The 16660-nt window shown below is 31.2% G+C and overlaps 1 protein-coding gene across 2 annotated transcripts in view; it reads right to left on the bottom strand.

The window, feature by feature from the left end:
• Nucleotides 1-217: 217 nt before the first annotated feature.
• Nucleotides 218-16660, bottom strand: part of LOC127729905 (serine/threonine kinase-like domain-containing protein STKLD1) — a 32331-nt gene continuing 15888 nt past the window's right edge. The window contains exons 12-19 of one of the 2 annotated variants that reach the window (XM_052237841.1): nucleotides 11641-11702; nucleotides 10979-11045; nucleotides 10143-10271; nucleotides 8868-8996; nucleotides 7838-7969; nucleotides 6265-6417; nucleotides 5362-5441; nucleotides 218-1692 (exon numbers count right to left, since the gene is read on the bottom strand). In XM_052237841.1, coding sequence (XP_052093801.1) covers nucleotides 1621-1692; nucleotides 5362-5441; nucleotides 6265-6417; nucleotides 7838-7969; nucleotides 8868-8996; nucleotides 10143-10271; nucleotides 10979-11045; nucleotides 11641-11702 — 824 coding nt within the window. In that variant the 3' untranslated portion in view covers nucleotides 218-1620. Of the gene's footprint in view, nucleotides 1693-3981; nucleotides 4065-5361; nucleotides 5442-6264; nucleotides 6418-7837; nucleotides 7970-8867; nucleotides 8997-10142; nucleotides 10272-10978; nucleotides 11046-11640; nucleotides 11703-16660 lie in introns of both variants that reach the window. The other variant, XM_052237840.1, reaches the window with a different exon arrangement.

Here is a 16660-nt window from a genome sequence, read left to right as displayed (position 1 = left end):
TAGGCAAATTAAAATTTCACTTACATTTCCACTTTGCAAAACATAGATGACACCCACCCATAGTTGCGATTTGGAAGTGTCTTCCCTGGGTCCCATGTATGTTTTTATGGAACAGCCCTAATTACGTTCATCTGATAGTTTTGTTCATTTTATTAACATAATGTTAAATGAATTGAATAACAGGACTAACAAAAGTGTATGCGCTTATTCAAATCTCTCAAGGTTTTTATATTTTATTTGATAAAAATGTCTTAAAAATACCGTATACATAACACTTCTTAAAAAACAATAAGAATAAAAAACAAATCACAGTTCACAATATCACAGATAAAACATGGCATACAAAACATGAAATTCACAAATGATACAATAGTAGTTTGATTTACTGTATGGCATATGTCTCCTGGACAGTTTAATAATCTTGATTACAAGTAAATTTTACCATATTTCTTCTGCATGCATTATTCAATCTAAGACATACATAAAATACTCCACAATTGTAATTTAACATCCCTTAATGATATTCGCTACTCTGTTTTTAAATAACAAGTTTTTTAAAAGACTGTTATAAATTGATAATATATAAATAAAGAAACTAAATAATCAGAAAAAAATGTAGGGTCTGTGAGTTTGTTTTTGAGATATAAGCCGTTGAAAATTTGGCGGGAAACAATTCTCTCTAGATTTTTCATACATTTAACATTGCCACCTTTTTTCTTCCAAAAACGATGAAAAAATAACAAGGATTTTATAAGATTTTAAAAGATGACATTTTAAACTATATGTAATCAAATTATGGAAAGAAAAGTAGGGGTTAGTGGGCAAAATTTTTAATGACACTACATGGATAAAACCAGAGGATTCTGAATAGCTGGCAAAAATTCAAAAACAAGAGGAGCAAACATCCTTAATTTATAATACCTGTCAAATTGGCACCACATGCCCTCAAACAATAAGTTATTAACAATATGAATTTATTTCTGACCTGCATAAATATGAATTAAGTAGATAATATTAGGGAATTGGAACCAATCAAAACTATACGTCATAGCCATTTTTACATGTCATAAAGAATGCCATATTTTGAATTAAAAAATTACACATGATATGATTGCTTGTGGACTTAAATAACATATATAAAATGTCAGCACCCTAATCTTACACTTTTACCTGAATTCTGCCAACTGAATTCCATACATAACTTACATGTAAATAGTATTTGTAACATTTTAAAGATATGTGAAGTCTTAATATTTGGTATATTTATTATTTCAAAAGATTGACCCTTGTAAGTTCAATGAAGATATTTGGCCTGTAGGAATCAATAATTGCTTCTGGTGGCCATGTTTTCATCAAAGTAACAATAGTACTTTTATAAAGGCCCCTACTTACATTATTCCTCTTTAATTTGGTTGTTACCAGTATTATGCTACAAAAGATATATGCTTGAATAAAATCTTCTATGTTGCATATTGTGTTTAGTGTTTATCTTTACAAAAAATTTCTTTTCACCCATAAAATATTGTTATAATCCACTCTTTATTCTGATTCAGTCCATATGGACTATCTAGAATTCATGTTCTAGTTTGATGAGCAGTCAGGTGCATGGTGAATAGGTGATTATGCTTTAACTTTCTGTCCAGATATTAACTGTAGTTTTCCCAAAGCCTTTTCACATGGATCCATTATATCCTGAAAATAAAAGCAAGAAGAGAAATTTAAATTTTGATATAATACATAAAAAGGGATAAAAGAAATCTCCAAAAATGCTGTACAATACAAATGACAATATCAACTTTGATGGAGTTAAATAACATCAGGTCTTGTGGAGTCATTTATCTTTGTGGATTGAGGAAAAACTGTATTTTTGTCAATATTTGATTCATGGTTTTGCCAATGTCTACTACATATAAACTTATAGAAAATCTATACTTCGTTGAACATTCAAATTCGTGGTTTACTTATACCCACAAAATCCCAGAAAAATGAGTATCCCATGAATAATACCAGAGGGATCTTTTTGTGCTTGGAGAGTAGCACTCTTCTTAAACGTGACAATAATTTACTTCACGTCGGAAGCACAGGTTATTGAGTATTTGATGTGTCAAAAAATAAATATAGATAGAATCAACTTTACTACTTTATTACATGCATACCTGCCAACACACCAGTTCTAGGAAGGAGGCTTCCTCTTTAAACTTTGAATTTTGGGCCTGTCACCTGTAAGGGAGCTTGGTCAAATTTTTTCTCTTAGACAAAAAATTACCCTATTTTCACTCCCTTTCATCATTTGAGTTGTTTTGGTAGTATTTTTTTGTGTTTGATTTTCACTTAAAATAAATTCTAGCTAGTCATCACTGTTTTGCAAAAACAATGCTTATTTTGCATAGTAAAAAGACATCCTGGGTCATCAAGAATGTTTTTTTTTACTAATTAAATCTATGTATATTGCGAAAAGAAAGCCGAGTGAGTAAGTCTTTCCTGCCAGTACATAGCCTCTGCATTATCAAGACTTCAGCAGTAGCCTCCCCACGGTAGCACATGGAAACTGATTGCATAAATCAGGCGAATCTGTTGGGGATCTCGGAGCAGCAAGGGCCCCAGAAATGCAGTGTGTAGGCCCATTGGTATGTGGACATGCCCTAGCACTCATTAACCTTGCCCCAACTATGGGTGAAATAGTCGGCCAGGAGAGGGTCGCAGCCAGGTTACAGCAATTTTCCTAAGAGAAGAAAACTCTAAAATCAAAATCAACGGGTAGATCAGACTCGTAAGCCTAGGAAGGCATCTATCTATTGGAAGGAAAACCATAAACAAATAACCCTGGTCCACCAGGTTGGAGGTTGAGCTAGGGGGTAATCTCCCCTACTCATGAAACAGCATCTGATTACGGAAACAAGGAATTAAATCTATGTATAGATAATAAGATTTATCGGTTTGTGTGAAATATTAAAACACTTTGTATCTTATTGCAAAACTTTGAATGAAAAAAGGTTGTCTCACATAATTTCCCCCCTAGTGAAGCTGGAGATTTCCCACTGTGTAGCTCCATAAGACTGGCAGATCAACAGTTACAAGTAAACTATAAAATAGATATTGAAATTATGACTGATAACCATATTATATATTTACCTCCAACTTTCAACTACTTTAAAGTCAGAAATTATTGTGTGCACTTATAATGTCTATTTATGAAGAATGGACAAATATGTGAGATTAATTAGGGCCCGTCCATAACAAATTGTGTCCACTCTATATCTAGAGAACCATTATGATTTCAAAGTTTATACTTGACATGTATATTAACCAACACCAGAGGGTGTGTCATAATGTATGTACAACTTCCTAGGTCAAAGGTCAAGGTCAAAAACTTTGGTTTCAGTTGACAACCCCATGTCCTATGGTAAAAATCATGTCCGCTCTATATCTTGAGAACCGTTATGATTTCAAAGTTTATACTTGACATGTATATTAACCAACACCAGAGGGTGTGTCGTAATGTATGTATAACTTCCTAGGTCAGAGTTCAAGGTCAAAAACTTTGGTTTCAGTTGACAAACCCCATGTCCTATGGTAAAGATCGTGTCCGCTCTATATCTTGAGAACCGTTATGATTTCAAAGTTTATACTTGACATGTATATAAACCAACACCAGAGGGTGTGTCATAATTTATGTACAACTTCCGAGGTCAAAGTTCAAGGTCAAAAACTTTGGTTTCAGTTGACAACCCCTTGTCCTATGGTAAAGATACAAATTTTTTAACGCACATTATTCACAGCGGGGCCCACAAAGATGGCTCCCATCTCAATGATATCTAGTTATTGCAATTTCAGGAAAATCTGCAAGTTGATACAAGTATCAGATATCAGAATGGGAGTTATTATTATTGCGATACTCACCCAGTCCCATTATTCCGATAAAACCTTGCAATAATTTCTGAATTTACACTAATACTTTGTTATTTTTATCTGACATCTTACCCTATTTTCTTTAAATCGTTTAAATATCTGTGATAGAAGATTAGGTCCAACATTTAAATGTTTCATTTCAGCACACACATCATCTGTAAGGTTATCATACAAGAAAAAAACATGTTAAACAATCACCACAAAAAAGCATAAACCAGCAACACACTATTAAACAATTCACCTACACTGATCTTCTTCAAGTCTGCACTTACTGATAAATTTAGTTTCAATGCAATTGAAAAACAACACTAAAAATAATATTATAAATTAGAAGAAGAGCAGTGTAGATTTACTATATTTATTGCAACCAAAGCATATATAGTGAAGTTTAAGTCGAACCCAAGGTCGCCTTGCGATAAACCTGTCTTCTCAGTTTGCCCCCTCTATAGTAATACCTATACATTTTGAACCTCAATTCAAAGAAGGCCAGTTTTCTTTGGTCTAGAGGGTGACCTTTAAATACAGGTTTAACTTAAGAAGCAAGGATTTTGATATATTTTCTTTCATCAAAGGGTGGTAAAGGGTTATTTTCATATATAGCAGTTTATTCCAGTTGAAATGCAGATATTTTCCATATTACGTCAAAATGGCCATGAATGCACCAATCATGCCTAAAAAAAAATTTCCATTAAATTAACATTACTGCAAACAAATCCATTTTTGTGAGCAATTTATCTCAGTGAGTACAAAATAATGTGAATATATTTCGTCACAAATATGTAAAACTTGAGTCTTCTCTTACATCAAGAAAATTCAGTTGGCTTAAAAGGGGTAAAAGAAAAATAATGTATCTTTGAAAATAAGTTAGTTTATACCGGTATCACAGTTTTTAATTAAAATTACAGTTGTTGATTAATAGTGAAAGACAGAATATTTGAAATCCTGATATATTCTTTAATTAATGGTCACTTAGCTTTAAGCTTTAAGTTTGCTGAATGTCAATATATGTGATCACTTCACATGCAAAAAATGAGACAATTTTATTTTATTAAAAATGCTTTGCTAGCTTAAAATGACAATCAAACTAAATGTACACAGGACAAATTTGGTGAAAAAAATGATCAGAAAACATCTAAAAATTGATCTGAAGTTTAGGTTAAGCAATGAAAAAAACTGTGATCACTGATGATCAGTGATGCATATAGCAAGGTAGACCATGGGAAATATAAGTATATTATATCGGGCGTCTTTCATGCTGTCATCTACATTGTAGGTTATGTATCAAAACGCATCATCATTATTTATTCTGTTACAAAAGCATATACATCTTATTAATTTTTTACAAACACCACATCACAATAGCTAAAAGTCACACATCTAACTAATGATACAGCCATATGCCAAAAATCTCACAATGCACACAAATGAACAGCCATATGACATACACCTCACCTTATTTTTTGTAAATTTTTGTTGTATTTCCCATAGATTGAAACCAATCTTATAGTCTGATAAATCCTCACATATATCATCTAGAAGGTGATATTTATACAGTAATATTATATTTGAAAAATGTCATGAGAAAATAAAATCATGTCCCGATACAAACTTTGTATATGTAGTATCTTTTCAACAAAATAATTTCTATGTCAACACATTTCATTCTGATTTTATTCTTTATGAATCAGAAATTATTTTGTAACAATTTTTGTAAGCTATATGTTTAGAACATCTCATTTACAACCAACCATTGTCGAAATTTTTGTTTGTGGCTGTCAGCAGCTACATTGATAATCGTTTTTTTATTAAAATTTAATAAGATTATCTGACATGTTAAAGAAAATAATATTACCACCATTACTGCTGACTATCATACAATTAAAACAGTGATATCACTACATTGACTGAATGTGATGCTATCTGAAATTATTTTATTGTAGAAACAAGATGGCCGGTATTTCAAAATTCCTTGCTTACTAGGATGCTTTAAGAATTTGTGGGGTAAAACACTAATTATTCAATATGACATATAGATCAACATTATCACAAAAGAATAACCCCCACCTGCCATTACTTTTAGTATATTTAAGTAAATCAATCTGATGATCTCCCCTTTAGCAAGTTTGACCTTGATAATATTCCTTTATGCATATCTTCAGGTAGTTTCCTACAAATGTTTTTAAAAAGTTTCATGAAATATCGGTCTAGCTGAGTAAGGGGATTTGCCCTGACAAGGAACATGACCAGGCAGACTGACAGGGGAATTCTATATTCCCCCCTCCCCTAAAAAAAAATAAAAAAAATAGAAAAAAAATATTCAAATGTTATTTCTTGAAAAAATTACATAATACATACCATATTCTGATAATTCCATTACTAATGACACAATACTTTCCACAACCTCAGCATTGTCCTTATGAAGGTCATAGGCTTTAAGTATGATGGGAACTCCTGCCACATGACCTCCAGTTGAAACCTCATTGGTCAATACTCTGTATGCACTTTCCTCTAGAAAAAAGAAATGAGTACTGTGTGATTGATCATCAATACAGTGGTCATATGTGTGAAATCTTTTGATAAATGCTTTACATTAGTATAGTCCAAAACATTACTTTATTAGGAGGTTGATTAGTTATAGATTATTTCAAAAAGCAATGACAAAGTTATCATTCATGAAAAATAAGAAAAAGTTAACAAAAATGAAGTAAACTCCTGATGATGAAAGAAGAATGCGCACGCTGATATGCCTCGCCTGCTTTACTGCTTCTTGTTTTTACTTTTTTGAAATTTTAGATCCAGTTTAATTTCAAATATGAAAAATTTAGACTTATTAAACCAATTAATATGGGTAGTAAAAATAGCAAATATAGCAACATAGTATTCAACAACTGTGGATTCTTTATCATTTATGGGTACTAATTTGTGGATTTTGGGGATATATGTGAAACACAAATCTAATAGTTCAATAAAATACATAATTCTATAGGCTTGTATACTGAATTTTGATAAAATGCATACATATTCTAAAAAATACAATGTTTATCAAAAAAATTTGTAAGGGTTCCACAGAACCCAGTGTCTCGCCTACTTTTGCTGTTAGTCGCAGGCTCAACAAAAATGGGGAAAAAATTATTAAAAGTTTTCCTTTAGATACTATTTTTTGATTGTAAGAAGCTTCTGTTCAAGTTTGGTAAAAATCCAAGAAGGTTTATGAATCTAATAAATGTTTTAAAAACTTTAACTGCAGACTGTACGTAATGTTAACTGGAATAAAATTAAGTCCATTTATAAGTAATATACAGAAAAACAGGAAATAAATGTTTACAAAATTTTCTTCTAGATACTAGCTTTTGATCATAAACAAGCTTCTATCCATGTGTGGTACAAATCCAGGATAGTTTAAGAAAGTTATTAAAATTTTGAAAGCTTTAACCACAGAGAGAATGTTATGTTAACTGGCAGAAAAACTATGTCCATATATGAGTAAAATACAGATAAACAGAATTTTCTTTTTTTACAAAATTTTCTTCTGGATACTATCTTATGATTATAAACAAGCTTCTGTCCAAGTTTGGTACAAATCTAGGATAGTTTAAGAAAGTTATTAAAATTTGAAAAACTTTAACCACAGAGTGAATGTAATGTTAACTGGCAGAAAAACTAAATCCATTTATGAGTAAAATATACGGATAAACAGGATTTTTTTTTTTACAAAATTTACTTCTGGATACTATCTTATGATCATAAACAAGCTTCTGTCCAAGTTTGGTTGAAATGCAGGATAGTTTAAGAAAGTTATTAAAATTTCAAAAACTTTAACCACAGAGTGAATATTTGTGGACGCCGCAGATGGAATGTAGGATCGCTATGTCTTGCTTTTGCGACAAAAGTCACAGGCTCGACAAAAAGACCATGTAAGTTTACTAACCATCTGGTTCCACTAGACTTGCCAGTGCTAGACAAGCATTTTTCACAACTTTTGCATTCTTCATGTGTTTTTCTATTGCATCAATTAATAACCCAACACAGTCCAAGTCTCCCACATTGTCAAAATTCTCATCTGTAAAAGTAAATAAATTATTTCATAGAATTGAGGACTAACAAGTGAATCTGTGAGCTACTGCTCACTAATGATACCCCTGTCCCGCTAAAAGTATAAGGTAAATAGGAATTTGTTGAGTGATGAATCTGAAAACACATCACACGGTTTAGCTGACTCATATAAACTCTGAAACCAAATTTCAGAAATCCTTGTAATGTAGTTCCTGAGAAAGATGTGATGAAAAATATTCATGGGACAGATGGAGGGACGGACGAATGGTCGGACGGATGGATGGACGGAAAGACAGAGGTAAAACAGTATACCCCCACTTTTTTAAAGCGGGGGTATAAAACCAATAATTTCCAAATAAATATACTACATTATGTACATGTATTATCTATATCTTTTTTCAGTCTCTTCAGAGGTTACTTCCCTTTGATGATGATGCTGTATTAGTGATTTTTTTTCCTTTGATGATGATGATGAGTTTATGACTTTTTTCCTTTAATTGTGGTGATGTTTTGGTGATTTGATTTCCTTTGATGGTGATGTATTGGTGATTTTTTTCCTTTGATGATGGTAATGATGGATTTGAATTTTAAGTCCAGAGGAAAATTTTCCTTGTATATCAGGATGAGAACAGGTTTAAACTTTATGTGGAATAAATATGTACCCTTTTTTGTACTAGACTGACAGGCTGAGTAGGATTTTAATCATACAAGTTCACACCGTAACAGTACGCATGAAGACATGTCACCCTACCTGGACACATTATTCTGGTAGCAAACCAGTCTTATGTAAGGAAAATGGTTTCTCAAATTTATATAAAATTGGGAATAAAAGTTTCTCTTAAATCTTCCAATTTTTTCTTTTGATATAGTCCTGGCATAAACATAAATAATGTTGTTAAGGTTACCATTTAGTGTGAGAGACAGGAGAGCAGCCGAGGCAGCTTCTGCCACATCTGGTGAGTTCATATGTGTCTTCAGCGCACCACAGACATGTGATATGGCTTTCTGTTCTGTTGCTATCTTTACATTATCCTCTACAAAATAAATTTGTCCAATTTTAATTTTATCTTGATATTCTGACTACAGCAGATCTAATGAAAGAGTTGTAGGAAACTAAAAATATCATTGCCTATGTCTTTACTTGTAGGAATTTACTGTGATATGTGTTTAAAGATGACTTTTATAAGGGCAATCTAAGTGCTAGCTAAGCTAGTTTTTTCAAGGACCAAATATATTCCTGTCTCTGTATGACCCTTGTCAATGACTGTATAGCAAATAGGTTATTAAACTTTGGACAAACTTAAGAATTTTTTTCTCAGATTTTGATTTATTCACAAAACTTTTTATATATATATATATATATATATATATACATTATATCAGCTTAAAAAGGGCTTAACAACAAATCATTTGATTTTATGGAATTCAAATACATGTATATGTAAAGTTATCTGGTTATACTTGACCCATAATGAAAACATTTTTTTTAACTCTGATACATTATAAGTTCTTTTAATCTTTGATATATTATCATATACAATCTCATTAAAATACATATTCGGTGTCCACACTTTGCTAACAAGGATTTGACAGCACTCCGTTCTACTTTCTGTTTTATAAAACTTCGGAATTCTCTGTTGTAATGAAACACACATTAAAAAAATTGTTGGTAGGAATTTAATTGGCCGATGTAATAACTACCATTATAAGTTATATGGTTCGCTACTGACCCCCTACGGATCAATAGAGGGTTAGTAAAATCCATAGGGGGTGAGGCCGAAGGCCGAATCTCCTATGGATTTTATTCACCCTCTATGATCCGTAGGGGGTCAGTAGTGAACCGTATAAAGAATTTATCGCACGCGGGACTTTTTCTGCTGCGTTTTGTAGAAAAATAAACAATGAAACACAACAACATTAATAGATGACGTCACCATTAACAGTAGACGCGACGTCAGGAACCCCCTATGAAATTTACTAACCCCCTACGGATCCATAGGGGTCACCACGTGATGGCGTTCAACTAATCACAACGTGATAATTTACCCGCGGTGCGATAAAACAGAAAGTAGCATGGAGCGTTATCAGATCCTAGCGTTGACACAGGATCTGTATTCTATCATATATAATCCTAGCTATCAATCTCCACTGGAGATAATTGCCATACTCTGTATACTTACCTACAACTGCCAGACTCCACAAAGCATGGCAACATGTTGAACACAACTCAGGGTTATTGGGGTGTGTCTTAAGTGCAGTAATAATGTGTTCTACACCTCCATAGAGACCAATTACTTCAGCTGCACCCTCTGTAAGTATAAAGACATTAGCATGAATTCCTGTTATTTTTCTAATATTAGATCTACAAGTTGTCTCCCATTTATTTAAAATAAACTGTTAACATAGAGATATGTCTCACCTTTTAGTTATTTTGATAATGCAAATGTTGAAATTAAAATGATATGAGGTTACAACTTGAGAACGATTTAAAAAATGCTGACAGGATCATTTTTTTCTGTGAAGAGAAAGATAGGATTTGTGTGGATTGCTTATTTCAATTGTTATCCAAGTGATGTGGATATCCGTAGGATTGCTAACGCAATGAAAATCATTTATGTATCAACAACATATAATTTTTTAAGAAAAATCTATGGATTTAAAATTGGAGATTTGTTGATTTTAATATAAATTTAATAACGTATTTAGCTGATTTTATGTGCTTTTTATACAAATGTTCACCTATTTTGAAAGACTTTAATCAGTAATATTTCAGATAAAAAAAAAGATAAATGCATTATTTTTTTCGATTTTCAGTTATAGTTCAACGAGGCAAAGTTGTATGGAAAATTTTACCAAAACCTGTGCCCTAGTCCATTTACTGTAACTTGACCTTAAGTACAACTTAGCTACTTTGATGTAATGGCTAACATTTAAAGAAATGGAAGCAGTTTAAGATATTGTGATCGACAGGTAAACAATAGTAACGTGAAATCATGTTAAAAGACAGTGTTATTACCTTGTGAGGCTAATGCCATTAAAAGTGCTGCACCAGACTGTTGGAGTTCTGCAGATGTTTCATGGTGCTGTAAATAGATATTGAGGTGTATTACATCAGAAATGCTCCAAACTTATACATATTTTCTTGTACCTGGGGACACAAGTAATTGTTGTTTTCACAAATGGTTTTTGAAAAATAGATTGTACCTGAAATCAAAATAGCGAAGAAAATAATAAATAGCATTTTCTATTTAAGAAATATGTTAATCCTTTTTTTTTCTTTTGTGAGTTACTGTAGGTTCTGATCAAGCTCTTTAAAAATTTGAAATATGAATTATAATTCTCCTGGATAAATACAACACTATTGCAATTCATTAACAATTCTGAAACAAATGTAATTAGTTTCATCAAATCACACTGAACAACTGGTCAGATATTTTACAAAATGCAGGAAGATATTTTACTCTCCCAAGACTCCAAACTGACATGTCTGTGCTCTTACTCTTACATGCAGTTACTTGGTGGAGAAGCAGCAACTACCAATTTTAAAGTCTATGTTTGATCTAGCTGGGTGATTAACCCTTTACCCCCAGCACTCAATAATCCTATAGGCTAAAAGACTCATCATATAAATTTACTAGAAAGTAAATTTTGGTGGATCAAATTAATAAAATACCATACCTCCATAGCAACTGGCACAATAGATATAATCTCTGGTGTAAATAAAACATCATCAGTTTGTGCTGAAAATAAAAAAAATATTAGGTGAAACATGATCACAAATTCTAGTATCTGTATAAAACAACCTCCTTTGTCAATGTAAACAATAGTGAAAGCTTGTTTTTTTTCAAATTGGGATAACATGCATTTCATTAATTTAAATGATGTCCACTTGTCTTTTAAGTCTTAGAATAATCAGATTCACAGAAAGCAAAAACTAAATAAACATTGATAATATTTACACAGAAGTCTAAGAGCAGGCTAGGTGAAAAAATGTGAGGACGATAAGCAAAATTTCCATTTCAAATATGTTTTTGCTTTAAAAAAAAAAGGGTGAAATGCTCATCTTTCCATTAACTTTTCATTTGGAATATGCCCAACAGGAAAAAAGTTTTACTGGTGATACATTTTCATGTTACATATATAAATACTGTGATTTTGTGAAAATAAAAATTGTATTTCAAAATTGTAAGAAATTTTAATTGTATGCATTCTGTCTAGAACACTGGCAAAAATGAAATATAGCTAATATATAACATGTATAAGCACTAGTGTCTTTTTCTGTTCGTCATGAAATAATTCTTTTGTTTCATGCTACTTGCATCTATCTTATAAATATATTATAATTTAACTACTCTCTAAGTTAGAGTTCTGACATGCAATACTTAATTATACTGTGTATTTGGAAATTAATACTGATCATCAAAAATTGTCTGAAATGCAAATTCAGTAATATGAAAAAAATTGATCTTCTATTTAGTAATTTGAGTGAATATGTGACTATTTTAACATAAAAATCGAACTTTTTTTCTTTGTATCAACAAAAACAAAACATATCACTTATTTCTGAAATAATAGTACCTCATATATAATGTTTAAATTGTTTTATTATGCAGATGACTTGAAAGAAACTTCAATTCAAAGGTATATTGAAGTACATTATTAACCATGTTGTTATTGTAATATAAACAAACTCTTATTAACTATAGAATCCAATATATGTCCAAGTATTATTTATAGACATTAGTTTTTATTTGTTTATAAATTGTAATTACAATAAATGAAACTAATAACAGCTACAGTTAAATTGGGACAAAGGATTTAGAAATTGTTCTTAATTGAAAACTTATTTCACTCTCAATTTAATAAAAACTAAAATAACTTTGATGGCTAGACAATAGGGCTAGGAAGATTAATTTATTCTATTGGGTTATTGCATGAATATTTGTGAATATTGTCCTTAGAAGATTTTCATGTTCCATGAGCTTGCAAGAGCATTATATATATTCTACAAGGGATAATATTCACCAAATCCATGTAATAATCCTTTTATTGTATAGCACAGCTTAACAAACTGTTTAACTAAACATGATTTTGTCACCAATGATGTGGATAGTTTGAAGCTGTTTGCACGAGAGCAATATCATAGAATATTGCATCATACATTTCCATTACGTTTTGTGGGAAACATTACATTGCTAAACAATCATATTGTTTACATAAATATCCTATAACTAGTATTAAAGGGGCACTAGCTACGAGATATATAAAAAATCTAAAATATGATTTTTTTTGTTCAACCATTAATGAAAGTGAAATGGTGAAATAATAGTTCACTCTTAGTAGCCAGTATGGTTCAATTTTGTCAAAATAAGCTAAGAAATATTGATGATGAATTATTCACTTGCAAGTGAATAATTCGACCTCATTGAATCCGTATTCATGTGAACTTCAATTTAACCCCTTAGCTAGAGATGAATAACACATGAGTTGTGTGTGTGTTGTTATTTAAAGGAAAAGAATGTAAACATTGAAAGTGAAACAAAGGTAAATCAATTGATATACTGATTCGATCCACAAAAAATAATTCTTACACAGGTAAAAAAGATGATTAACATATATTTTTAATCTATAAATGAAATTAAACCAACCTAGAAAAATCCAAATGCACGATTTCATTCAAGAAATAATTCATGGAAGCCATAGATTTGTTGGACATTTACACAAGGCCTGGGCTGTGATATTCGTTAATTTTATCCTGAGCGTTATCTATGGCTTCCATGAATTATTTCGATTCTAATAGGACAAATACAGTAATTTAAAAACTGAAGCGAACTTAAGATTGCCGTGTGTATGGCTGTTCTATTTTACCCCCTGCCAGATAAAAGCTACAAATTTCATATAAATCTAAGTCTTACATGAATTATTTCTCAAATAAGCAGTCGAAAAAATGTGTTCAATTCTCATAATTCTTACCCCAAACATTTATTTTTCGTTGGCTACTATTTACTGTCAAATCCAGAGTTGACATGTCGTAACTAAGGAGTGAGCCGCCATGTTGACTTGCTGAAATCCACAAATGTGCAAATAGTGCAATGGAATAGAAAATGAAACAACACCTACCTCAAAACTCCATTTTAAAGCAATAGTATCCGAACTTAGGGAGTATACGTAACAGAAAATATTCAGCTTTAGAGTTTTCATTCGTATGACGTCATGTTATGACATGACGTCAATGCGCCAAGATCATTCATGAAATTTGGCTGAATTTTATTTTATTTTGATTTTATACATTTTTTAAGCTCTTGTGCATTAATTATTTTTGTTATGCAATATAATATTAGGAATAACGGTTCTGTAGTTTCTTTTTCAATTTCAATTTGGACACAACGAAATCGACATAGTGTTTGCACATAGGTTACGATACATGTGGATTAACATGGGAGGTAAATAGTATCAGCCACCAATATGCACATCTCTGAGTCTGCGCTAAGTATAGATATATCTAGAATTTTATCACGGTGTTGTTTACAAAGGGAAAGAAGCACGTCATATTAGAATGTCTATTTATATCTATATTTAAGTTTATATCGCTTATATGGTCATCAGAGGTCTTCTGAGTTCAACTCGATAGTTAATTAAATGGCGTCTAGACTAAAATACACACTAAACGAACTACATATTATCGAGCCCATGCCCTGTAAATTGTTTATTTTAGACTTTTTATTATTTAGATAAATGTTTTACATTGTTATGAATCAAATATGAGAATTTGAGTCAAATTGGTGAACATGAATTTGACAGCTAGTGCCCCTTTAAGGTTTGAGTCTTAATTTGATTAAAATATCTGTAATTTAATCTGATTTTTTAGGGGGAATAATTTGCAGAAATTATTTGAGTTTATACAATGAATAAAATATAATAATATGTATCTTCATTTCAAATTAACTAAAGGGTATTATTTCATTTCAAATCATAATAATTACGACAATGGTAATACTCCCATCACTTGATTCAGTTTGGCTGCTACACAATTAAGGACATTATATGGCTAGTATATAAAAAAGGTTAACTGATTATCATACCGATCACTAATTTACTTTTCAAGACCACTAGATATTATATGACTGAATACTTGTCAGTAGCAACTCATGGATTACTTATTGCGAATCCAATGAACGTTTTCCACAGTGCCATCTCTATCTTGACCAGGTATTTAAACTTTTGCAAGTTCACCTGTCCTATTGAATGAATACAATAGCTATTTTTCTCTGTGTAGTTTTTTCACTGGGACCTTTAAATTTCTTCTAAGAGAAATCTATCACTCATTGATTAATTTACCCCAGTAAAAAAAATTTCTTATATATAGACAAAAATACTTTTTTTATACTAATTAACTGGGTGTGATGATGTATTTATTCAATATTAATAATATATTTTCATTCAGTTTAATATAAACATTGATTCAATCATAAAAAGTTGATTTCAAACAAAAGTTTTATCAATGTTCCTATTGAAATTTGATTTTTTTTGTCTAGTTAATAGAATACATTTAAGAAGATCTTAATTTGAACATCATAATTTTCAAGTTTTTATTCATGTCAAACAAATTTTTTTTTAAAAGGAACAATGTTGAAAGTTTTGTCAGAAATCAACTTTTTATGATTGAATCAATGTTTATATTAAACTGAATGAAAATATATTATTAATATAACATAAATCAACGCTAACATGTTTAACCCCGCCACATTCTGTATGTTTGTGCCTGTCCCAAGTCAGGAGCCTGTAATTCAGTGGTTGTCTTTTGTTTATGTGTTACATATTTGTTTTTCGTTCATTTTTTGTACATAAATTAGGCCGTTAGTTTTCTCATTTGAATTGTTTTACATTGTCATTTCGGGGCCTTTTATAGCTGACTGTGCGGTATGGGCTTTGCTCATTGTTGAAGGCCGTACGGTGACCTATAGTTGTTAATTTCTGTGTCATTTGGTCTCTTGTGGAGAGTTGTCTCATTAGCAATCATACCACATCTTCTTTTTTATATTTTATTAATGTTTCAACTTTGCATCACTGTTTACATTCAACCGATTGAAAATATATTATCAATATTGAATAAATATAACATCACATGCAGTTTTGAGTATAAAACTTGGATGGAGAGTTGTATCATTGGCACTCATACCACATCTTCCTATATCTATTTTCCTCTATTTACCAAATTTTTTTTTACTCAGGTAAATTAATCAATGAGTGATAGATTTCTCTTTGAAGAAATTTAAAGGTCCCAGTGAATAAACTACACAGAGAAAAATAGCTATTGTATTCATTCAATAGGACAGATGAACTTACAAAAGTTTAAATACCTGGTCAAGATAGAGATGGCACTGTGGAAAACTTTCATTGGGTTCGCAATAACTTGTGTCTCAATTACATATTTGCCTCATTTATGTAATAGTTCACCGTTTCAGAATTAAATGCATTCTGGGTAATATTTTCAAAGTGTACATCAAAAATCATAATTGGTTAAAAATATCCTAACCAATGGAAATTCAACCAATGATGTGACGTTATTATTAATTTTGGGGTACAAACAATGAAATTACCCATAGTCCTCTAGATTCTGAAGCAGACTACAACCAGTCAGGCCTAATTCATGAAGTAATAACTCTAATGAATAATTTATATTAATGACTTTGAACGG

The sequence above is a fragment of the Mytilus californianus genome, unplaced genomic scaffold (assembly GCF_021869535.1).
Source record: "Mytilus californianus isolate M0D057914Y unplaced genomic scaffold, xbMytCali1.0.p SCAF_2, whole genome shotgun sequence".
NCBI classification, from domain to species: Eukaryota; Metazoa; Mollusca; class Bivalvia; order Mytilida; family Mytilidae; genus Mytilus; species Mytilus californianus.
This window is presented reverse-complemented; position numbering and strand designations above follow the sequence as displayed.